The sequence below is a fragment of the Myotis daubentonii genome, chromosome 2, assembly GCF_963259705.1.
Source record: "Myotis daubentonii chromosome 2, mMyoDau2.1, whole genome shotgun sequence".
NCBI lineage: Eukaryota > Metazoa > Chordata > Mammalia > Chiroptera > Vespertilionidae > Myotis > Myotis daubentonii.
Genome location: NC_081841.1, coordinates 106,194,204 through 106,219,866, shown reverse-complemented (window position 1 = coordinate 106,219,866; position 25,663 = coordinate 106,194,204). Strand labels below are relative to the sequence as shown.

The 25,663-nt window shown below is 42.6% G+C and overlaps 2 protein-coding genes across 2 annotated transcripts in view; both read right to left on the bottom strand.

The window, feature by feature from the left end:
* RXFP2 (relaxin family peptide receptor 2) overlaps positions 1-9,432 on the bottom strand; it is a 49,497-nt gene extending 40,065 nt beyond the window's left edge. The window contains exons 1-5 of the mRNA XM_059681187.1: positions 9,369-9,432; positions 8,131-8,277; positions 5,446-5,523; positions 2,235-2,340; positions 1,347-1,418 (exon numbers count right to left, since the gene is read on the bottom strand). Coding sequence (XP_059537170.1) covers positions 1,347-1,418; positions 2,235-2,340; positions 5,446-5,523; positions 8,131-8,277; positions 9,369-9,432 — 467 coding nt within the window. The remainder of the gene's footprint in view (positions 1-1,346; positions 1,419-2,234; positions 2,341-5,445; positions 5,524-8,130; positions 8,278-9,368) is intronic.
* A 1,317-nt stretch (positions 9,433-10,749) lies between these two features.
* LOC132228159 (PDZ domain-containing protein GIPC1-like) lies at positions 10,750-12,599 on the bottom strand. Its single transcript, XM_059684103.1, is given in 2 exon segments — positions 10,750-11,987; positions 11,990-12,599. Coding segments are annotated over 2 exon segments (999 nt in total). The 5' UTR covers positions 12,384-12,599; the 3' UTR covers positions 10,750-11,382.
* Between the last annotated feature and the right edge of the window lie 13,064 nt (positions 12,600-25,663).

Sequence of the window (25,663 nt, the reverse complement as noted above, 5' to 3'; positions counted from 1 at the left end):
TTACCTTGCTAATTTTAAAATCTAGTCTAAGGATCATCCTGGCAAATGTAGAACTTGATCTCTTCATTATCCCACAGTGACCAGGCTCAGAGGGACTGATACATAGCTACCAAACTCTCAAATGCTGAGCATTCTCAATGTCTTTATTTAAATAGATGGTATCCCATTTCACTAATAGGAGTGTGTTTGGTGTCTATCCAAGGTAACTTCCAAAATACTTTGGAATGAATAATTTGGGAAGTTAATGTAGTCATCATAAGGTTGTCCAGTGAGCAGGGAAGCAAAGCAAAAGCCATTTCTATTTTGATGTGGATGCTGTCAAAAGATGGTTCATGCCCTGACTGGTTTGGCTCAACGGATAGAGCATCGGCCTGTGGACTGAAGGGTCCCGGGTTCGATTCCAGTCAAGGGCATGTACCTTGGTTGCGGGCACATCCCCAGTAGGGGGTGTGCAGGAGGCAGCTGATCGATGTTTCTCTCTCATCGATGTTTCTAACTCTCTATCCCTCTCCCTTCCTCTCTGTAAAAAATCAATAAAATATATTTTTTTAAAAAAAGATGGCTCATGCAAGTTGACAATCCACCTCTGTCCTCCAGAGAGATGATCTCAGGGATCACATCTCCCAGACCTTGGTTTTCTTTCTGGGACAATGCTGGAAGCATGTTGGCACTTAGCTCCTCACTGACTAGCATCTCTTCACTGCTGACTGTGCGGTTTATTCACATTTTCTTTCCTCAGATATAATATCCCTGCTTTCACTAAGGTCACATTTTCTTCTGTCATCCTGAAAGACAGTTTGTATCTCAGCATTCTGTGTGTTAAATTATCTGATCTTTCTTGTCAGTGTTTTTTCTGTTTGTTTGTTTAATATACCTTTTTTGTTGAAAGTTATTACAGATGTCCCCTTGTGTGTGTGTGTGTGTGTGTGTGTGTGTGTGTGTGTGTGTGTGTGTGTGTTTTGTTTTGTTTTGTTTTGGTCAGTGTTTTTGTGCTAACACTCCTTTTCCAAGGTAAAAGGTGCAATTAGTGCCTCTGAATCTGCAATGTCATTTTCCAAACGACTTGGAGTAAAAGCACAGAACTATGTATTTTTTGATTGAGCTGCTTCATCTGAACTCCAGTTTAACTCCAAAAATGTTTATAATAAAACAAGTTCACTTTAAATTATGAAATGGAAAGATAATATACTTTTTAATGCTTTTTTATCTAATATTAATTACATTTAGATAAGTAAATTTAATATAAAGATAATCAACTTTATATTTTGTTTTACTTTTAGATCAAAAACATCATAAAAAAAACCCCACCAGATTTTCCCATTAATACACCCTTAATAGCTACTTACATCTTTTTAAGTTCTGTGTATTTGATGAAAACTTTATCTGGAAGACTGTGAATTTTGTTTTTCTTCAGAGATCTAAAATAACATATAAAGAAGATTTCAGTAAGGATTTTATGACCAAGCAAACTCTTCCTGGAAGCTCTGTGCTTGCGAAGAGCCTTTCTGATGATCCTTCACTCCGCTTCACACATTTGAAAAGCACTGTTGTAACTGAAGACTTTCTCATGTGATAACAAAATGTCCATAGCACAAAATTAAAACAGCTTGCAAGCATTTGACCACTTTAGACAGTTGGCATAATAGACGGGGACATCTATGGGGACTTAATTTTGTCTTTTATTCTTTGGATATTTTAATAGAACACAATAAACAAGACCCAAAAAACAACCAGCTTATGCATGCCCAAATTGTGATATGACAGCAAATTCCAGAGACTCTGAAAACATTATGCAAAGTACACAAACACATGCATGATTATGACACAACTAGCTTTGTAGCTCTCTTATACCTTCCTACTTCAAACAAATTACCACTTTTAAAAAGGAGGTAAAATAAGTGAGTGCTCTCCCTTAATTTTAATTTTTAATTGTATAGCAATGGCATATTAACAACAATACATAAATCATAAAGTAAGTGAAAATAAGAACTCCAGATGACAGGAATTTGTGAGCTAAAGGATAACCTGGGTAACCTAACGTACAATGTTTAAGACGTTGTTTCCCCAGAGAAGAAGCACACAGAATTCTTGGATGACAGGCTGTTTTAAAGGGTATTTCTATTATTTTTTAATATACAAGTAACATAAAACATAACGAAGAGAGATTAGATCAGGCTCCACACTTTTCCAGTGACTTTAGGAGCAAATATCATTAAGATGTGAATTCTACTCACAGCAGCGTTACGTTGCTGGAAACGGGCGGCACCAACTTTAAGTCAGCGTTCACACACTCCAATTCTGTTTCTTTGCAGTCACAACGTGGTGGATACTGGTTTAGAACTAGGGGCCCAAAAGAGCAAGATTTCACTTGGCAAATACTTTAATTATGACTTTATCTCTGGTAACTGACATTGTTCTCTTTTCTTTGAATGTATAACATTTATATGTTCATGAAATAATTCAGTCCCATAATAAAAGAAAATAAAAATTCTCTTGTAGTCAAATACTGACCAGTGTGGCATTCATCTCAGTTCAAGCTCCCAGTGTTCTTTTCATAGTCACTTAACAAACGATTAGAAAGAAACCATAGAAATGTTTAAATAGCAAATAAACAAAAACCCCAAACAAACAAACAAAATGTATAGGGAAACAAGATTATGTTCTTCTCAATGAGGGACATTAGTATGTTTGAGCAAATCTTTAATGGGTATAATTGAGTCAATTCAATTTAATCAAGTGGCATAAAGAGGCAGCTCAATAAACACTTGTTGATTCAAATTAAATTCAAGTCTTTCCCCCCTTTAAACTCCTCTTAGAGAAGAGTTAGATTCAGGTTTTACAGTAGCCACCATCATGCCTATTAAAATCAACCAAGTCAGATACGCTCTCACCTGGGTTTTTTGTGTTTATTGCTATGAAGTTAAGGTGGAAGGTAAAGGGTATAGAGCAGCTATAAAGCCAAGAAAACTGAAGGGTCGTTTTTTGGAAGCATTTAGAAGGAAAAGACAGTCTTCAGAACTTGCTCTGAAGGAGCCTTCATAATTATTAAGACAATGACATAAAGGAGTGAGAACTCTATGGTGAAACCAGACCAAGTTGGCCCATGGGACGATCAATCACATGTATTGTGGTGGTGGGGGTGGGGGAGGGTGGTCTGAGGGTGAACACCCATTTATGAAGCATTTGATTTTGCCTCTAATTCCATGGATATTTGTTTTGATGGAGCTAAGAAAGAGTTATTTTAAAAATTTAAGCTTTATTATTATTCATTTTAATCTGAGTATCAATTCTTTGTAATTGCTTGGCTTCTTTTAGACTACTTTTATCCAAACTCTATTTTAAAAATCAATTTCACTGACTTTTCATCAATTCAAGAAACTTGTGTTGAGTACCTACTTAATTCACAAGATGCCTTCTAGTGTATAAAGTTTTGGAAAATATTCTATATCATTTATAAGTTTATGCTAATTAGCTCAACTTCCTAAATACTACTTCAATGTCTATTGATATTGAGAATAGTGTTATTTACATTGAAAACGTGTGGTTGGACACTCTTGTTTACCAATAAAAGAATTCTGTATAGCCCAAGCTGGTCCTGTTGCCTAAACCAGACTGTGAGCAGAACTTCCTCACCTGCAAGCTAACCTCACCCCAAGCTATCTGGAGTCTTCTGAAATGTCGCTTGCATCTCTACCTCACTCTTCCCAATGGTATTTTCTGGGTTCAGATTCTTAGTATTAGTCTGGAGCATTGCAAGAAACATAATAACCAGTATCTCTGTCAGCATTCTTTCTCCTCAGGCAAGATTGACATTTGGATCAGATTACTGTCTGTTGTTGGGAGCTGTTCTGTGCACTTTAGGGTGTTCAGCAGTGTCTGTGGCCTCTGCACACTAGATGCCAGTAGTAACCCACCTCCCTCCAGCTGTGACAACCCAAAATGTCTTCAAGCATTGCCAAATGTTCTGGCGGATGAGTGGTGGGAGGGGAGTTCCCCAAGTTGAGAATCACCATTCTCATCTAATCTCTACAATTCTGATGGGAACATCATTATCACAAATACTTCTTATTGTGAGCCTTTTCCTCTTCATAAAAGAAAATTAGGCTCAAAACTTTGGTGGTTGCCACGTGTACACAAGTGATCTCCACAAAGGGGTGTTTACAAAATGACCCATTGTGGTGCAGGGAGAAACTATCAAAATTTTCAGTTATATTTATTTCTAATCTTTTAATTTACTCTTTTTAATATCTAACTTTTATATATGATATATTTGTGTATAATAAAATATATGATAAGTGGTAATTATAACCTGGTATTACAAAGTGTATAATATACTGTTAGTGTATTTTATTGTTCATACACCTACATAATTATGTCTATGTGTGTACCTATATCATGTATATTCTATATAATATAATATATTAGATTATTACACATATATGTAATACATGTGTATACATAGACACAATTCTGTCTATAACATAGAGGCCAAACTCCAAAGCATGCAGCCCAAATGCTTTATGGACAGGCCCTATGCTTCCAGGTTCAGCTCCTGCTCTTCCCCCACCACACATTCAGCACCCTATGAAAGGCATTGAGAAGCATGCCCTGTACCTTCTCCCCTCAGGATTTTGCTGATCTTTCTCTCCTGCTGACTCTGTTATCTCTTACCCTTCCTTCCATCCATTGACTTTCTAAGTCCATCTCAATGTCATCTTCTCTCTGGGTCTTTTCCCATCTATGGCAGAGCCATTATTTCTTCCAAGGGATTTCCACGTTCCCTTATGCAAACACCATGCCTCAAGTTTTTCACTAATGCTGAACCATTCCTGCTTCTATAGGGACTTGTTTTTCCTGTTACAATATTAAGCATGTGTGAGCTAGGGCCACATCTTAGTATTAGACCCTCAATTCCTAACATAAGAGCTGAAAAGTAGTTGGTATGAAGAAAGTAATTAAAGGGAATAAGTTCCTTATTACTTATCATAATTAGTCCACACCTGTACATTCTTGCAATCAGAAACTAACACAATAATGAGCATGAATGAGCCCTGACTGGTTTGGCACAGTGGATAGAGCGTCGGCCTGCGGACTGAAGGGTCCCAGGTTCGATTCGGGCCAGAGACATGTACCTTGGCTGCGGGCACATCCCCAGTGCGGGATGTGCAGGAGGCAGCTGATCGATGTTTCTAACTCTATATCCCTCTCCCTTCCTCTCTTTAAAAAAAATCAATAAAATATATTTTAAAAAATAAATAATAATGAGCATGAATGGAGCTTTTTGTATTTTTCTCTTTACTTTTTCAGTCCCCAGGCATATAGTAGATATAGTGTGATCCTGAAACACATTGAACTGAAATGGAAATATAAAGGGAATTGATCACCTTCCTCATATAAACCTATACACCTCAAAACATCCAGAGTCATTGAAGCAATGCCACTTACAGCACTCCTGGGTGAATGCCACTTTATCAGCATTTCCATGGATTGTGCCAAATATAGTCGCCCATCCACTAGTGTCCCCTGTAAAATGGTGATGAATATGTGTCAGTTATGCTGTAAATCAAATGTCAAAGTGCAAAACAAAAGTCTAATAATTTGATAATAAAATCAGTTAAAATTGCTTTAAAGAATAGAATGATAGCATTGAAAGTAAGAGAGAAAACTAGGTAGACATCTAGAGTTTTTCTCTTTTTTGAAATTACAAAGATTTCAAATGTATGTGTCATAAAATATATAATGGAAACATAGGGTATCCTTCAAAATGTATACACACGCTTTGAATAATTATAAAGGCAGTGTTTATTAAAATACATTTCTTTTTCAAAATTGTTATCAGCTGAGCATCCTGGATTTTGCTGTGTCCCCTTGATTGCTAGCTGGGCAGTTATAACAAGTTGCAGCTCTGTGTGGTATAAAACACATGGGATTCTTTCAGATTCAGAAGATCTGGGTCTTTGTGTCTACTCTGTGACTAACTAGGCATATCAGCCTCTCTTGACACAGTCTCTTTGAGAAGAAAATGCACAGGTTATATTAGACAATATATACAGTTTCAATATACAGGCTTAAAATGGCCTGTAAGACCCTTCATGATCTGGCCTCTGCTTAATTCTTCACCCTCTATATCCTTGTTCACTCTGTGCAAGCCACACTGGCTTTTTTTTTGTACCATAAACACATTGTCTTATTTCATGCAACCTCAGGGCCCTTGCACTTGCTTATTCCTTTGCCTGGAACTTTGTTCCTCCAGAATACTTCATGGTTTCCCTCTTCATTTCATTCTCAATTCAAACGTCATCTCAGAGAGGCTTTCTCTGGTATGTCTTTGAAGTAGCCCTCCCTCCAAGTCACTTTCTAGCCCATTATCCTGTTTTATATACTTCCTGGCACTGTCACTCTGAAAGTATTTATTTATGTATAAGTTTATCCTTCTCCTTGTTCACATGGTCCATGTGAACTTTGCAAAGGCAAGATTATTGTCTCCCTTAAACCTGGTGGGTCCCAGTGATTTTGAGAGCACTTGGGACATAGTGGGCACTCAACATGGGTCTGTTAAATAAATTCTCTAGGCAGGCCCATTCATATTGAACCAATTACAAAGCCATAACAAGGTAGTTATAGAAAGGCATTTAAAATTAATATATGTATATCCAAGTAGAATTTAAAATATAATTTTTATCAAATATAATGCTTTGTAATACTGTGTTTCTATTTTAAACAACCTCTGTATATGAAAATTCAGATAATTATCTATCTATATATATATATAAAGCCAGTGACCAGAATGCCTTAACGACCAGAACAACCAGTTGCTATGACACCCACTGCGGTCAGCGAACTGACCTGATCAGGGGGTGGGGCCGGCTGGCCAACCTCCCTTGGCCCCTCCCCCCAGATGGCCCCACCCCTGATAGGCCCGCCCCACCCCAATAGGGGGCGGGACTGGCCAGCCAACCTCCTGCAGCCCCTCCCCCCACCTGGCCCCAACCAGGATCAGCCCCCCCACCCCTATCAGGGTTAGGGCTGGCCAGCCAACTGCCTGAAATCCCTCCCCTCAACCTGCTCTGCCCCCGATGGGCCCTCACCACCTGATTGGCCCAGTGCCCTTCCCCCCAGCCAACTCCACCCAGGATTGGCCCCCCACCCCATTTGGGGGCGTGGCCAGCCCGCCCACTGCCCACAGACCTTCCCCATGGCTGGCCCTGTCCCCAAGAGACCACCCCACCCCAATTGGGGGTGGGGCCCTCTGGCCAATTGACCATGGCCCCTCCCCACAGCTGGCCAATCTCCTTCTCCCAAAAGGCCCAGCCTCGATCCGTCCCAATTGGGGCTGGGCTGGCTGGACTCCACCCATGCACGAATTCATGCACTGGCCCTCTAGTCCTATATAATAAAAGGGTAATATGTGAATAGACTGAATGGCAGAACAACCAAACAACCAATCAAAGCATAATATGCTAATGATATACTATGTCTGCTCAACCACTTGCTATGACGTGCACTGACCACTAGGGGGCAGATACTCTGACCAGTAGGTTAGCTTGCTGCTGGGGTCTGGCCTATTGGGACTGAGCCAGATGGGCCGGACACACCCTGGAGCCCTCCCAGGGTCCCTCCCCTGCCTGATCTTGCACTGGTGAGGTCCCTCAGACTGACCTGCACCCTCTCACAATCTGGGATCCCTAAGGGAATGTTGGAGAGCCAGTTTCAGCCCAATCCCGCAGGCCACTCTTCTTGGGAGGGCGCTAGACACAGGGTTCATAGCTGGCGAGTGCTTCTGCAGCAGCGCGAGTCTCTCCTGATCAGGAATGATTGGGCACAAGCCTGCAGCAGGCACAGTGGGGCTGGAATGAGCAGAAGTGGCAGGTAGGAGCTGAAAGAGGCATTGGACTGTGGGTTTTGACCCATTCCCTGCAGGCCACCCAGAGGGACCTGACCCATGCATGAATTCGTGCACCAGGCCTCTAGTCATAAATAAATTTGGGAGCTATTATTTGTGTTACAAAGGATTTCCCTATAGAATAACAAACCATGTTTTCCATTTCATTATAATTATTATCTGATTCACCCACAGTTTGAGGGTTCACAAAATGGGGTACACATATGGAGCTGAGCGGGAGTCCTCACCACAGTTCTCCTCATCAGCACCATTCCCACAATCGTTCACACCATCGCAATGAAAAGCACGCGGCAAGCACTTGGTCAGATTCCCACAGGGGAAATATCCTTTTTGGCACAAAGGAGTGATTACACTGTCTTCAGTCAGTGCAAAATCTGTGTGAAAGAGAGGACACAAATCTTATGTAATAGCAAGAAAGCATTAATATGTCCAAACTCTTTTCACGTTGCCCCATTTAATTTTCACAAAACCCTATGAGTTGAGTTTGTCTGGTGTTATTTATAATGCACAATTTCTATGAACAATTGCAATCATATCTAACATCAGCTACACCAAGAATGGAATCAAGGCTTATTCTGAAGTCACTTCAGGAAGTCTAAGTAAGCAATACCGAAGCAATTGTCCTACTTTCAGAGAAAATCAAATCCACTCCTAGAAACAGAAAGGCTAGACTGTGAGCTCACAGGATCAAATTGCTGGATTTATTTACTCATTAATCTTTTACAAGAAGGATTTGAAGTGACTTGTAACAAAAAATACATATGCAAAGGACAGTGTAAGTATAACTTAGAAATCCAGAACAACATTTAAATAAGGAGATCATAGTAAGTAACAATATCTCATTGAGCTCACTGTGTGCTAGGTGGTTGGCACAGTGGTTTATCTCAGTTATTCTTGAGATAAATATATGCTGGAAGCCAGTCCATCCTTGCTGCTTGGCGCGGTCGCTGCAGAAAGGAAACATCTGCACAGCGTATGTTTCAAGGGACCTGGCGTATATGGCGTGCTGTTCTTGATGTGTTTGCGCACCTTCTTGGCACTATGTGTTTTAACCAAGGTCATCTCTCCAAGAAAGGTTGTTTCCCCAGGTAGGGATTTTTCCCTGAAGTTAGGGAGGGGATAAAACCCCTTAACTAAATGCCAGGCGGGTTGTTAATCACTTTAATTATGAACAATCACCCTTAAGCTACATAATCTTTACTCCCTGGAATGGAGATAAGAAATACCCTAACCTTTGGAATAGAAATTGACAGGATTAAAATCAACTGGTATAAATACAGATGTAACAAGACAATAAAAACAAAACAACACAGAACTTGGCTAGAGATCCTGGCTAGGCTGCTGATCAACTGAAGGTTGTCTCAGTGTCATTCCTTCTTCGCCGACTCTGTCCACACCTTTGGGGACCCCTGGACCTGCTGGGGTTGGACCCCAGCAAATATATATATGTTTGAGGGATAAATACAGTCATCCATCTGGGAAGTCACAAAGGGCAGATTTGAGTCATCCCCCTGACTCCACAGGGCCATCTTAATCACTGTGCTATGAGAATATCAATTGAATAAGGATCCTACATTTCAAGAAGCATAAGTCCCCTATGAGAATGAACTAAAAATCATCTTCTTGGGCAGGGAACATAAGAGAAGATGAATGAAAGTTGAACAACTGCTACATTAAATGAAGAAACCCAGAAAGGAAAGATAACATTTACAGAGTTAACTATTTCTGACCATAAGATGACCAAGAAATTCCAGAAACTTAGATGTAAGAGGCATTCTTTCAATTTTGTAAGAGTACTTTTCCAGGAAGTAAAGAGATGTGTTCTTTATACATATTCTGGTAGAATGGTGGTAGTCATGTATTTTTTAAAAGGAGTACAACATAAAATTTCACAGAAATTGATTTAGAAGAGTGTAGACTCAGGCATGGCTACAGTTCAGTATGACTAATGGAAAGGAGAGAGGGGTGTTGGCTAAGTGTCTCTAGCCACAACATTGAAGTTTCGCATCATGGCCAGGAATTTCCTTGGATTGGTGTGACAATGTTTTTAATATGGCAGAAGGACAGAGAACAAACCTTTGTGAAGCATCATCTACTTTGTGGCGGGTGTCTCCTAATTATTTCATTTAATAGCAACTTGGTGTGATTGGTGTTAATATCGACATGTAAAGATGAAGAAATGGAGACTGAAAACATGAAAGCACTTCGACTCTGGATCTTAGGAAAATGCCTTTGTGAGAGCTGGGCCCTCTAAGACATGGTGCCTGTAGCAAGGTGTTCTCCCAGCAGAATGATCACCAAGTTCTCCTAAAGTATGTGAAGCCTGCTGGCCCTCATTGTTTAAGAAATAGTGCCTTTGTTTTAGGGCAGGAGTTTGATTTTCAGCCCTAAAGCTATGTGTGAGTTACAAGTTAATGTTAACCTTTTAGTGATATTGTTAGAGAATGAGTGGAGTATTGGATTACTTGAGTTTTAGTCCTTTATGCAGCAAAGGCATAGAAGAGGAGAATCTGGCCCTCTCTTGGGAGCTGCTGGATGTAACAGTGCACATTCTCCCCAGAAGATGTGGGTTTTCCCTGAGTGGAGAGCATGGCTCTCAAATGCTTTCCTGAAATCTCTGGACTTTTGTTCTTACAAAAGAAAAATCTATTTTCTCCACTATTGCTGCAGTGGTGGATGAATGATTTACTATCAGCAAATAGGCCCAGGACAAGTCAGATCTGACTATTTTAGGAAAACTTTTTCTGCTTGGGGGTTGGCTTGTGAAGTTGCTTCCCACGGGGACATGTATACCGAGTCATGGATTTTTAAATCTCTTCTTTCTTTCTTTCTTTTTTTTTTTTTTTTTCAACAACAGAGTCTTTATGTTCGACAGCAAATTCAGATACAAAAGCCCACCGCCATCATCCCTCATGCCCTGTCTGTCCAGGGCTGGGCTGAGGGAGACATAGGAGTGGGGTGGGGCGGTGGGGGGTTCACAGCAGACTTGTGTTTCAAATGCAGAGGTAGGGAGCTCCTCTGGAGGAATCGCGGGAGGGGGGGTTATTGTATTTGCTGGGGGGGGGGACCGCTCCCCCTTTTGAATTCCTTATGTCAGGAAACCAGGAGGTCAGGACCCCCAAACAGAACCCGAGGCCGCAGGGAGACAGAGGGACCAGTTTGGCCGCTGATGTGGAAAGTGTTGCGGGTGGGGTCTGGCTGCCCAATCTGGCCGGTCCCTCCCAGAGCCTGATCTGGCTGAGGTAGGTGGGGAACAGGGTGGGAGTAGGGGGGCAGCTGGGGACCCCAGCCAGGCTGGGATTAGGGAGGAGTGTACCGACTGGAGTGGGGCAGTGGCTCAGCCCCACCTCCACGCCACATCCTGGGACTGCTGGGCCAGGGCCAGGCGAACCCGGATGCCGGAGCCTGGGCCGTGGTGCCCTCACCCCAGAGGCTCCCACCAGGCCCGGCTCAGGTCATCGCAAGGTCCAGTGGGAGTCCTAGTATCGGCCGACCTTGGCATCCCCAATGGCACCCCAGACATCAAAGACGAACTCATCAGGAAAGGCAAAGCCGCCAAGCCGCTCATCCAGGGCCTCGGCCAGCTCGTCTGGATTCCTCTTATCCTTCCCAAGCTCTACCATGGTGGCCGCCAACTCTGTGTCCCTGGTGCCCATGTAACTCTCCAGCAGGTCATCTACTTTCTCAATTGCCTTCTCCTCAAAGGCCGAGGGCAGATCCTCTACAGTGGCAGGGCCCCGGGATCGGAGCCGGAGAGTCCCTCTGCCAGTGCCCAGCTGGGGGCCGGAGCCAGGACGGCCACCCCCTGAATGCATGCTGATCATGTCAAAAGCTTTGCGGGGCTCCGTGAGCTTCAGTGTGAAGGTGCGTCCTCGGGGCAGCTCCTTGAGCAGCCGGGCCACCTCGTGGTGCCGACAGCCCAGCAGGCTCTGCCCGTTGATGGCCTCGATCTTGTCGCCCACGCTAATGAGCTGGATGTGGTCAATGACGCTGCCCTCCTTGATGCGCTTGATGAAGGCGTAGCCGGCCCCGTTGTCCGTGATAGTGAGGCCCAGCGCCTCCTCCGACTTGAACACCTCCACCCCTTACGCTGTCCCTTGACATGGGCAAAGATGAAGTCCTCCAGCCCAATCTGGCCCCCCAGGAGCTTGGCCATGTCCACTTTGTGGGTGTTGAGGGTGCAGAACATCACCTCGGCAGCTGGCAGCCGGAAGGCCTCCGTGATCTTGCCATACAGCTCCTTGACATTGGTAAAGCCCTCGATGCGACCAGTGGGACTGCCGTGGGCCAGCTGGGTGTGGAACACAAGGCGGGGACGCAGGGCCGGGGGAGGGGGAGGCAAGCCCATTTGGGGCCCCCCTACCCCACCTCCACCCAGGGGCCCCGGCTCCTCTACACCCAGCCCACCACGGCCTGGCTCAGCTTCTTCATTTTCCACCAGAGGTGGCGCCTTTTTCCGCCGCCCCAGTCCCAGTGGCATGAGCAGCGTGAAGAGGGAGCACGCCCAGGAGATCTAGGCTAGTGCAGTTGCCTCCTCCAGGTTTTCCAGCTTCTACCCTTGCCCCCCACAGTCTCTTGTCAACACAGTAGCCAGAGTGATCCAGCTGTGTAGCCGTAGGCAAGTCACTTCACTTGAAGGGGCCTCAGTTTCATCTGTGCCGCCGCCTGCCTGCGCGCGCCCGGCTCTGCCCTCCACAAACTCAAATCTCTTAACTTATTTCTTATAAAGATTTCTGTAGAAAGCAGATTTATGAAAACTAGTAGTCCTCCTATGTTTGGAATGTGTGTGAGTGAGGGTCAATATATTTTAGTGTAGTAGCTTTGGCATTTTTTAAGATAGTAATTCACAGTTAGAAATAAATTTTGTATCACATATAAATTTTACACACAGACTGTAAATAAAATTTCTTGAAATATTACTTGTTTTTACTTTGTGGGATGTACTCTGATCATTGTTATTCTATCATATTTGCTTGAAAAGGGATTACAAGCTTCGAAATTGATCTTATGATCCATCCACTAATAGGATGCTACCCAATATTTACGATTTCACTCATATGTGAGATATAAAACAGAAAGCAACAAACTAATAAACAAAACAAATGTATAGAAACAGACAAAAATATGGAGGTTACCAGAATGGGGGAAGGAGAAGGTGGAAGAGGATAAACGGTTCAAATATATGGTGATGGAGGAGACTAGACTTTGGGAATTGAACACATCATGCAATATACAGATGATGTATTATAGAATTTTGCACTTGAAACATTTTTGTATTAACCAACTTCATCCCAATAAATTTAATAAAATTAAAATAAATAAAAATATTGATTAGCAATAAAGTGCTCTGGAGACCATCAGACCTACCTGGATGAGCATTCTCTCAGCCACTCACTAGCTGTGTAAATTTTGAGCAAGCTACTTAAGCTCTTTAATCTTGAGTTTTCTTTCATTTAAAATAAAGTTGATGATATCCCCCCAATGGGTGTGTTTCAGGAGTGAGACAAGTTAATGCTTGTAAAGTACTGGATAGTGCCTGGCCCATGGGGATCCCTCGGTTAATGTTGGCACACAGGACTTTAATAAGGAAGCTCTAGTATCAAGTGTAAGCTTTCAGTACCTTAGCATTGCATGATTTTTTAATGTGACTTCTATGAAAGAAACAATAGGGGCTATCATAAAGCTTCCTTCACTTCTTTATACTATTATATTTTAAAAACCGTATGACATATGCAGTTTATATCTTAGGCAGCCTCAAATCTCTTTTGAAAGCTAATGGGGGAATTGTAAATGATAAATAAGCAATGAAAATACCTTCATAACCTATAAAATACTAATAATATTTTCTGAATGATCTAGAGGAGGTGATTAAATATTTGATTAAATACAATTTTGAAGAAGAAAGCTAAGGCTGGGGAAAATATTTTGAAGGCTTAGATTAGCTCCCTTATGGGGTTGCCATAAAGATAAACTTGAGTCCTTTGAAGGCTGGACCCAACTAAATATCTACTCACAGACGCAGACTCCCTTAGAGCGAGACAAGCAATTAGCTGTCACAGGAGGGATAGAGGTTATTTTCTTCTCCCAGAAAATATTGGGTTACATATAGCTAGTATGGGTGAGGGAAAAGGAGGGGAAGGGCTGACCATGTACAAACAGAAATGGTTGATTGCATTTCTCCTAACTCCCCATCTTTCACCTGAGAATGTCTTCCTGAGGCATCTCAAGGTATAAATTTTATGATAGGAAAATAATGAAATGCAATCTATTTCCTACTCCCTGCCCTTTGTATCCTAAATCCCTCTTGTTCTATTTAGTGCCTGGTACTTACTTTATGCTCAGTAATGATTTTAATGAATAAGTGAATGAATAAATGAATGGGTTGGTTGGGAATAAACAAGAAGTTGAAGAAAGCCCCTCTCAAGATGTAAACTTCCCAAAGTTGGAGCTCAGGGGCTAGGGTCTCTGAGAGGAGCAGCAGCACCACTCAGAATAGTTCTGACATGACACCAAGGTGAATCCAGCTCATTTGCTGAGTCCACCTGCCGGAAGCTCTCCTACTTCTGGGAAGATTATTAGTGTGATTAAAAGCTGACCTTTGCAGGTAGATGATTTAATGTTTATTTGAAGGAAACTAGTAAAGTGTTCCTTAGAAGCTTTTATGTTGATGCTAACATGGGCTGGCAGGACCGGAGTGAAAGGGGGGGAGTATGTGGACATGCACGAGTGTGTGTGTGTGTGTGTGTGTGTGTGTGTGCGTGTGCGTGTGTGTGTGTGTTAGGGACAGTCTGATGGTGTGTGCTCCCCTGGACAAGGAGCAGCTGCTACCTCCACAGCCACTCCCTGGGCATGTCTCTGGCTTGAAGACAACCATCTTGAGGAGTTTATAAGGTCCTCTTTGGGAGGAGGCTGCAGGGAGCAGCAGCAGCTAGGCACCCAGAGTTGCCACCACCCGGACTCACTGCAGCCTGGGCCCGAACCCACATGCACCCTGCCCTGGGCCGAGCACCCTCCAAGGACACAAACCAGGACTATGCGCCTAAGTAGACACCGGTGGGACCTCTTCACGACTGCCACTGACACAGCAGGGCTATCACCCCTGCTGCAGACTTATCTGCCACCACTGCTACTGTGCTGCCACCACTGCCTTAGAGCCCTGCTGTTTGTATCCACTGCCAGAGCTCAGGGGCAAGAACTGCACAGAAGGCCAGAGAGATAGATATAGCCTCCCCCACCCTGTACCGACTAGAACTGAGGACCTGAGGAGACTGAAGAGACTGCAGATCTGTGGGTGAGATGGGAGTGCCTGGGACTGAGAGATGTGGCCCCAAGGGCACTGGCTGTGGAGACTGCAGAGTGGGTGCAGCCGTGGAAGCCTGGTGTGAAGTCCCTGGATAGAGTAGCACTAGCACCCTGCCATAGTGCAGCTGGGAAGTTCCTCCTGAGCAGCGGGAAGGACCATGCAATGGCGCTTAGGGTGAGCCTACACTGGAGGGGTCTGAAGGACACGCCCAATATTAAATCTGGGAGACCCTTCATTTCTTGGAGGAACTCGTGCTGGTGAGCAGAAAGGGGGTTGAACAGTATGACCAGGAGAGGATCAGCCCTGCCTACCTAGAATACAAGGAATGTGCCCTCTTTCCCACCAGCAAAACAGCTGCTTCTGACCTGACCTGTGATGATCTGAGGCAAGGGCAAACAGCCCTGGGTTGAAAATCCATGCCTCTGCAGGTGGCAGAGAGGAGGTGCCAACAAACCAGGCTGAGCTGAGACCTTGAAAGAGAGGAAGCCCCTCTGCCCCTCCCAACAGCCAAGACCAGGATACTCCTGCAGAACCCAGCTCTGTGGGAGAAGGGAGAACAACTCAAAACAGGGAAAATTAGGGTGTGAGACTAGAGGCAGACCCAGCCTCTGGGATAAGAAGTCCCCGCTCACTGGACTACTAGGGGCTTCAACATATCTGACCTCAATCAGGTTGCCCAGGGCCAGAAAAAGACAGTGGCTCACATTAGCCTGCAACATAGAAGTTTCCAGGAGGCCCAGGATAGACTCACCAATGGCCTAGAGTCAACAACATCAGAGCAAAATCAAATGAGATTTACAAATAGCATACTCAAAGTGTTTTGAGTGTGTGTGTGTGTGTGTGTGTGTGTGTGTGTTTAAATATATTTTTATTGATTTCAGAGAGGGAGAGGGAGATAGAAACATCAACGATGAGAGAGAATCATTGATCAGCTACCTCCTGCACACCTCACAGTGGAAATCAAGCCAGCAACCCGGGCATGTACACTGACTGGGAATAGAACCATGACCTCCTGGTTCATAGGTTGATGCCCAACCACTGAGCAATGCTAGCCAGGCTGCTTTTGTTTCATGTGTGTGAGTGTTTGTGAGTGTTTTTTTGTTTGTTCGTTTGTTTTTCTTTCTATAGTAGTTCTTTTAGCTTCCTTCTTGTTTCCATATTGCCATTTTTTTCTTCTTCTTCTTTCTCAGATTTTCTTTATCTATATAATAAAAGCCTAAGTGACCATTAAGGTGGAACAACCAGAATGACCGGTCGCTATGATGCACACTGACCACCAAGGGGCAGACGCTCAACATAGGAGCTGCCTCCTGGTGGTCAGTGTGCTCCCACAGGGGGTGCAACACTCAGCCAAAAGCCGGGCTCATGGCTGGTGAGCTCAGCAGTGGTGGCAGGAACCTCTCCTACCTCCTTAGCAGCACTAAGGAGCAGCAAGCCGAGTGGTAAGGAGCAGTGAACAAGCAGGTGGACATCCCCCAAGGGGTCCCAAACTGCGAGAGGGTGCAGGCTGGGCTGAGGGACCCTTCCCCAGTGCATGAATTTCATGCACCAGGCCTCTAGTATCCAATATAAGTCTTTGGTCTCGTGTCTTTTAGTATTCTTTTTAGTTTTTCTTTGCTTTGCTTTCTCTTCTTTTTTCTTCTTAGTCTTTCCTGTTGTTGTTGTTGCTTTGTATAGCTTGATTTTTGTGGTGTTTTTGGTTTGGTCCTGCTGTGTCTTATTCTGTTCTGTCAGCACCTGTATAACAGCTGACATGATGAGGTTGGGATTGAGCCCCACTGTCAGCAATTCAGAGGGGAGACCCCTCCCACAAATTTACCATTGAGACAACAAAAAATAAGTTACCTACAAATAAACTTAACTAAGCAAGAAGTTAAAAAACCTGTACTTGAAAAATGATAGGACATTGAAAAAGAAACAGAGGAAGATACAAACAAATGGAAAGGTATACCAGGTTCATGGATTGGAATAAATAACATCGTTAAAATGTTCAGATTACCCAAAGCAATCTATACAGTCAAAGCAATTCCTATTAAAATACCAATGGCATACTTCACAAAACTAGAACAAATACTCCAAAAATGTATATGGAACCATAAAATATCCTGAATAACCTCAGCAATCTTGAGAAAAAAGAAAAATGTTGGAGGGATCACAATACCGGATATCAAACTATATTACAAAGCCATTATAATATAAACAGCCTGGTATTGTCACAAGAACAGGGATATAGACCAATGGAACAGAATAGAAAACACAGAAATTGACACACACCATTGTGGCCAATTAATATTTGACAAAGGAGGCAAGAACATACAATGGAGTCAAGACAGTCTTTTCAACAAATGGTGTTAGTAAAACTGGACAGACACATACAGAAAGATGAAACTAGACCACCAATTTACACCATACACAGAATAAACTCAAAATGGATAAAAGACTTAATATAAGCCATGAAACCATAAAATTCCTAGAAGAAAACATAGGCAGTAACATCTCATGTAGCAGAATTTTTGCTGATACAAGAGAAACAAAAGAAAAAATAAACAAATGGGACTACATAAAAATAAAAAGCTTTTGCACAGTAAAAGAAACCACCATCAAAATGAAAAGGGAATGCACTGTATAGCAGAACATATTTGCCAAGGATACATCTGATATGGTGTTAATCTCCAAATATATAATCTACTCATACAACTCAACAAAAGGAATACAAACAACCCAATTGAAAAATGGGCAGGGGACATGAATAGACACTTTTCCAAAGAAGATATGCACATGGCTAAGAGACATATGAAAAAATGCTCAAAGTCACTAATCATCAGAGAAATGAAAATTAAAACCACAATGAGATATCATCTCACACCTGTCAGATGGCTGTCATCAATAAGTCAACAAACAACCTGTGCTGGCAAGGATGTGGAGAAATGGGATTACTAGTTCACTGCTGGTGGGAATACTGACACTGTAAAGAACACTATGGAGTTTCCTCAAAAAATTAAAAATAGAACTTCCATTTGACCCAGCAATCCCACTTCTTGGAATATATTCTAAAAACCATGGAACACCAATCAGAAAGAATATATGCATCCCTATGTTCATAGCAGCATTATTTACAATAGCTGAGATTTAGAAACAGCCCAAGTGCCCATCAGTTGATGAATGGATAATAAAACTGAGGGACATTTACACAATGGAATATTATACAGCTGTAAAAAAGGTGGATCTCTTTCCCTTTTGGGACAGCATGGTTGGACCTGGAGACTATTATGCTAAGTGACATAAGACAATCTGAGAAAGACAAACATCACGTGATCTCACTTATTTGTGGATTGTAAAGAACAAAATGAATTGACCAACAAAATAAGACCAGAAGCATGAGGCATAGAACAGACTGACATACCTCAATGTTGGGGTGGGGGCATGAGGAAAGAGAAACCAAATAATGTAATATACTTATATGCATAGCCCATGTACATGGAATAGGGTAGTGAAGACCTGGTGGTTGGGGAGGGGTTGACTAGGAAGTAAAGGGGGAAAAATGGGAGACATCTATAATACTGTCAACAATAAAAAAAATCACTAACAGGGAAAAACAAGGGCGATTATAAAACTGTACTAATTCCTAAGCAAATGATCTCTTGTCTGAGAAATAAAATTAAGTATAGTTATAGAAAAAACAAAAAAACAACAACAAAAAAGCTTTTATGTTAAGGTGCATGGAGAGAAGTTAGCCTGTCAGTCATTGTTTTTAAACTTAGAAATTTTCTGCTTTTCTGCTTTTGTTTGGTCCTTCCTGCCCTAACAGGGTTGTGTGGCCTTATCAACCCAAATGTATAGGATTCAGATTCAGTTCCAAGCACATATTTCCTTCACCTCCTCATTTCAAAGACCCCTGTCTTGACTGAATTTCTCTAAGCCCCACTTCCTGTCCTGTTTTCTGAAACGAAGTGACCACCTCTGGCTGGTTAAGGTTCCTCAGGAACGTACTCACAGATTTACTGCAGAAACAATCACCCCATCTCCCTCCTCAGGTGGCTGCCTGATCTTTGAACAGTCAGATTTGGGGAAATGATGTCTAGTTTTGTGGTACAGAGTATAGACTTAATACATGTTGATTTAAATTAGGGGGGGAAATAGAATTTCAAATTGTCAATATCACCCTCACCAGGGATGGATTTCAGCTCCATGCACCCCTTGATTGGGTGTTGTTACCTAGTTCACAAACTAAATGTCATGGTTCCTGATGGGTTCTAAAGTAAATATAAAGGCACAAAAAATATTTCTTCTATGACCAGTAAACTGCTTAACTTCATCTTTAGAGATGTGTTCTTTTAGATTAAAATCCTTTTTATAATATTTAAATACCTCTCTTGTTCTGCATGAGTTTGAGAGATTGTCTTCTTCTTAAAACCTTCCTGAGCACAGTGAGCTCAGAGAATGAATGCTCTGGTGGGTGGAGGAAGAATAACTCGGAAAGGGTGAAGCCTAATGGAACTTTGGCACAGGAAATGTAGGGAGGAGAGAAGGTGATACCTTTTCCCCCTTTGCTTCCCTCTCTCTCCTAATTCCTCTCTGATTTATTAACTGCTCTGTCTCAAGAGACTTTCCCTGGCTATTCTTCTCCTTGATTGTAGTTCCTCCAAATTCTGGTCCCATTGACTTCCAAATTAACCTGCCTGTATGTGAACTGGGAAGGATGTACCTCTTACAAGTGTAGGCACCATTCACAGAGACTACTGATGAAGAGCTGTGCAGAAGCCACACTGTCCCAGGCTGAGGCTCTACACCTTCCTTCATGATGCATAAAGGATGAAGGTCACCTTTCCTGCCTGCAGAGAAGCCTTCCATTTGTATTCTATAGAATTCCATTTAATCTCATCTTCTCAGAATCCCTCTCCATTAATCATTTCCGTTATCTCTTATATTTTCAAAATCCTTGTCCCTCCACTGGTTTTTCTATTAACAGTAATATTATTCAATCAGCTTCCATCTTCAAAACAAACAAACAAACCAAGCAACCAATCAACCCAAATCCTATATCCACACTAAAGCTAAAAAACGCTTTTCCCTTTAAAATCAAATTATCAGAAAAAATCGTAGAAGCCAGTGTCTCCAGTCCTCATCACGCTTTCTTTCTTAAATTCACAGCATTCATTTTTGGCCTTGCTGCTCCACTAAAATTATTTAACTATAGTCACTAGTATCTTCTTTGTCACTAGATTCAATAGGCATTTTAAAGTCTCTACTGTACTTAGTTCTTTGCAGCATTTGAATCAGCAAACCAGTCAGCAGGTTGCAACTTATTTGTTCCTTGGCTTTGTGAAATCTCACTGCCCTGGTTTACTTCATCCTTCTCCATATTTTCTAAAGGTCCCTCTTCTGCTTATATCCTTAGTGCACTGCTTATTTTTCTCTGTCATTACCCTGAATGTAATCCATATACATAAGGTCAAAGGTTTCCTAGACCAGTCAAATCAAGTAAATAATTTAGAGGGACCTGCAAAAAGTTACTAATATTTTAGACTATTAAATAAGAACATTATAAATCTTAAATTACCATGTATTATAATGATTTATTAGAAAAAAGAGTCTTTTTTTTATTTTATTTTTTTTAATTAAATCTTTATTGTTCAGATTATTACATTTGTTCCTTTTTTTTCCCCCCATAACTCCCCTCCTCCCAGTTCCCGCCCCACCCTCCGCCCTCACTCCCCACCCACTGTCCTCATCCATAGGTGCACGATTTTTGTCCAGTCTCTTCCCACATCTCCCACACCCCTTTCCCCCCCAAGAATAGTCAGTCCATTCCCTTTCTATGTCCCTGATTCTATTATAATCAACAGTTCATTCTGTTCATCAGATTATTTATTCATTTGATTCTTAGATTCACTTGTTGATAGATGCATATTTGTTGTTCATAATTTGTATCTTTACCTTTTTCTTCCTCTTCCTCTTCTTAAAGGATACCTTTCAGCATTTCATATAATCCTGGTTTGGTGGTGATGAACTCCTTTAGCTTTTCCTTATCTGTGAAGCTCTTTATCTGACCTTCAATTCTGAATGATAGCTTTGCTGGATAAAGTAATCTTGGTTGTAGGTTCTTGGTATTCATCACTTTGAATATTTCTTGCCACTCCCTTCTGGCCTGCAAAGTTTCTGTTGAGAAATCAGCTGACAGTCGTATGGGTATTCCCTTGTAGGTAACTGAGTTTCTTTCTCTTGCTGTTTTTAAGATTCTCTCTTTATCTTTTGCTCTTGGCATTTTAATTATGATGTGTCTTGGTGTGGTCCTCTTTGGATTCCTTTTGTTTGGGGTTCTCCGAGCTTCTTGGACCTGTAAGTCCATTTCTTTCACCAGGTGGGGGAAGTTTTCTGTCATTATGTCTTTAAATAGGTTTTCAATATCTTGGTCTCTCTCATCTTCTGGCACCCCTATAATTCTGATGTTGGTACGCTTGAAGCTGTCCCAGAGGCTCCTTACACTATCCTCGCATTTTTGGATTCTTTTTTCATTTTGCTTTTCCGGTTGGATGTTTTTTGCTTCCTCGCATTTCAAATCATTGACTTGATTCTTGCGCTCCTCTGGTCTGCTGTCGGGGGCCTGTATAATATTCGTTATTTCAGTCTGTGTGTGCTTAATTTCTAGTTGGTTCCCCAATATAAGATCGAGGGTCTTATTAGTTTTCGTGTAGATCTCATTAAGTTTATCGGCAGCTTCTAAACAGTTCTTGAGAGACCTTAAAAGTGTGGTTCTGAACTCTATTTCTTCCATTGACAATTTTGTCCTGTTTCTTTGTCTCCGCAATTTGTTATGCTTCCTTGGTGCACCCCTTAGTGGTCTTTGTTCGCAGTCTTATAGTTAAACCTTGATTGTTGTAGCTAATTCCAGGGAGGGTTTGACCTCCAGGCCAAGTGGCTATGAGAATCAGCTGTGTCAGCAGTGAGAGAACTTCTGTCCTCTAGGGAGGTGCTAATCTAGCCTTTGCCTGAGGCTATCCGGCAAATGCCTCTGTGCAGGGCTTGGGCGGGGTGGGTTGCACAGGATCAACAGGGTGGGCCGGAGAGAGCAGTTATGGCGGCTCTCAGTCCTGTCCCCAGGGGCTCTGCCTCTCTGAGTCCCAGCACCCGCTGCAAAGCTCGGAGAGAAAGCTGCACTCGCTCTGACCGAAGCCAGACAGTCCCGCTTCTCCCGTTTGAGTCTGGGTCCCTAAAGACTCGCCCGGATCTGGTGCTCAGAGTCTGCGACTCCCTCCTGATTGAAAACAACAACCGCGCCCTCCGCCGCCAGCCCGCTCCGCGCACTCCGCACCTCAGAATTTGACTTCAGCACTGCGCCTCCTCTGAGTGTCTGTGTGCGTTTCTCTTTCCTCCTAGTTGTAGGACTTCCACTCAGCCAGTGTTCCTGTGGTTCTGGGTGATGTCCCTTCCGTTTTTTGGTTTCACTTTTGAAGTAGTTGTTCAAAGCAGCAAACTCCGGCGTTAACCTATGCCGCCATCTTGGTTCTCCAGAAAAAAGAGTCTTTACTTGTTAAAAATTAGAGAGAGCATACCCACAGAAGAAAACACAATCCTTTGAAATGAATACAGTTATCTCTATGAAAAACTCACTTATCTGTGTTCATGGTCTGGTGAAACTTTTCTTCCTGACAGCCTGTTTGGAACTGTGTGAGAAAATTGGACCTGGAAATGTTACCAGAATTCCTTAGGGGAGGTTAGTCCTCTGTTCTGTAGCTCACAAATATTTTTTCCCACTTTGTCACTTGTCTTTAACTTTGCTTATGACAGGGGCTCCAGAGATGAAACCATCAGACCCTTTAAAATAACTATGCAGCCCTAACCGGTTTGGTTCAGTGGATAGAGCATCGGCCTGCAGAATCAAGGGTCCCAGGTTCAATTCCGGTCAAGGGCGTGTACCTTGGTTGTGGGCACATCCCCAGTGAGGAGTGTGCAGGAGGCAGCTGATCGATGTTTCTCTCTCATCGGTGTTTCTAACTCTCTATCCCTCTCCCTTCCTCTCTGTAAAAAATCAATAAAATATATATTTTAAAAAAGAAAATAAAATAACTATGCAAACTAAAAATAGAAGGTAATTTACTTGATTTAATTAAGGATATCTATAAAACCTCATAGCATATATTGCACTTGATGGTGAATTTTTTAAGGCTTTCCCTTTGAGATCGGGAACAGGACAGCAATGCCACTACTATTGCACATGTTCAACATTCTACTTGGAGAACTTAGCAAACACAGTAAGGCAAGGCAAGTCAATCAGTGGTATAAATATTGGAAGAGAAGAAACAAAACTATAAATGTTCATGAATGATATGATTGTGACATAAAAATCCAAAATAATAAGTTTTGACCAGCCTGTGGATCAAGCCTGTAACTGAGGTACACACCCCTGACTGGAATCGAACTCAGGACCCTTCAGTCCACAGGCCAACACTCTATCCACTGAGCCAAACCAACTAGAGCTTATGTTGACATTTTTTCTTGAAGCTATGTACCATGGGAGATAGCTTCTTCTAAAATCCAGGTAGACTCCATGTAGGTTGGGGTAAGGTAGCCCACGTTGGCTTATCATACTGTAGGCTCTATCTCTAAAGGTAATTACTCTTTGCAAAACTTGCAATTCACACAAACAATGCATAAAAGCCATAGCATCCACATAATCCTGTGCTCTTAGGGAGGGCAATTTATATCTCTCAGTAGATAATTTTTAGCTGTATTTATTGCAGTAAGAATAGCATTTTTAAGTGTGAAATAGAAAACAGCTTCTGGTCAAGATGGCAGCCTAGGTAAATGTGGTACTTGCATCTTCCCACAACAATATCACAATTCAACTAAACTACAGAACCATCATTCAGAACTACCTGATATCTAGCTGAACAACAACAAAAAATCTTAAAACTAAGGATATTAAGAAGAAACCCATTGAGACTGGTAGGATAGGTGGAGACACAGACCAGGATGATCCAAAACCCATATGTGGTAGATAAAAATCAGGAGGGATATCTCAGTTGTGGAGTTTCCCCTGATGAGCAAGGGTATCAGCCCCACACATCAAGCCCCCAGCCTGGGTTTCCAGGACCAGGAAGACAAGTCCCATAACTTCTGGCTTTAAAAACCATCAAGGATTGTAGCTGAGTAAGACCGAGAGCAGATGGAGTCCCAGGCAGTTCCTCTTAAAGGGCCTGCACATGTACATACTTGGACTCAATCCCTCTGAACTTAAGCACTGAAACAGAAGCTCAAAAGGCACCAGGAACATATGGGGAGGAACTGAAGTGTCTGACATTAGGGTGAGAGCTGGAGGGACAAGTTTCTGCCAGACAAAAATGCTGGCAGAGGGCATTGTTCCTTTTCTGAGCCCTCTCCCCACAAAGCCAGAAGGCATGTGTCATATCTGAGTCTTCATCAATAAGGCTATCATTATTTACCCACCTTGGTGATTCCCTGAGACCCTGCCCCACCAACTTTTGGGGCTATCCAAGCCATTTCTAGTGACAGTTCCATACAAATGGCCTCTCTTGCCTCATGCTTCAGACTTTTATAAAAGCTCTCAAAGAAGCAGTATCTGGATTCAGTGTGCCCCATACTTCTTGTTAAGTGTCCCCAAACCAGACACTAGTGGCAGCCAGCCTTGGTTCACAGTTTGGCCTCTCCTAGGTAACTTCAAGTCCAGCACAAGTAGCAATCATATGCAGATCACTCTGTCACTCATGCCAAGTGGCCCCGGACAGAACACAGGCAGTGGCTGACATTGGCCTGTACCTCCTAGAGCCAGAACACCCAGTGGATAGCTTCAAACTATGTCAAAGTACCATCCAACCACCTCCATAATTGACACATTCAAGGGCAGAACTCAACAGGCACCAGAGCCTCACTGAAGTAAGTCCTGCTCCATAGGTTCGGCCCCTGCACAGCTGATCCTCCACGGTGGTCACAGCCCGTCTTTGCAATGGATTGACTCAACTATAACAGGAGGGTGTACACAGCCAACACAGGCATGTGCATCTGGAGTTCCTAGCTCAGGTAAATTGAGAGACTATGCCACAGGACCCTACAGGACATCTACTACTTTAGTCCACCCTACCAAGCCCAAGAGACACAGAAGCTCTACCTAATACATAGAAACAAACACAAGGAGGCTGCTAAAATGAGGAGACAAAGAAATACGGCCCAAATGAAAGAACAGAACAAAACAGTAAAAGAAAACCAAATGGAGACAAGTGACCTACTAAGTGCAGAGTTCAAAACACTGGTTATAAGGATGCTCAATGAATTTAGGGGCAGAGTAGATGAACTTAGAGAACACTTCAACAGCATAAAAAAGGACATGGAGCCTGGTCAGCACGGCTCAGTGGTTGAGGGTCTACATATGAACTAAGAGGTCAAGATTTGATTCCAGATCAGGGCATATGCCAGGTTGTGGGCTCAGTCTCCAGTGCGGG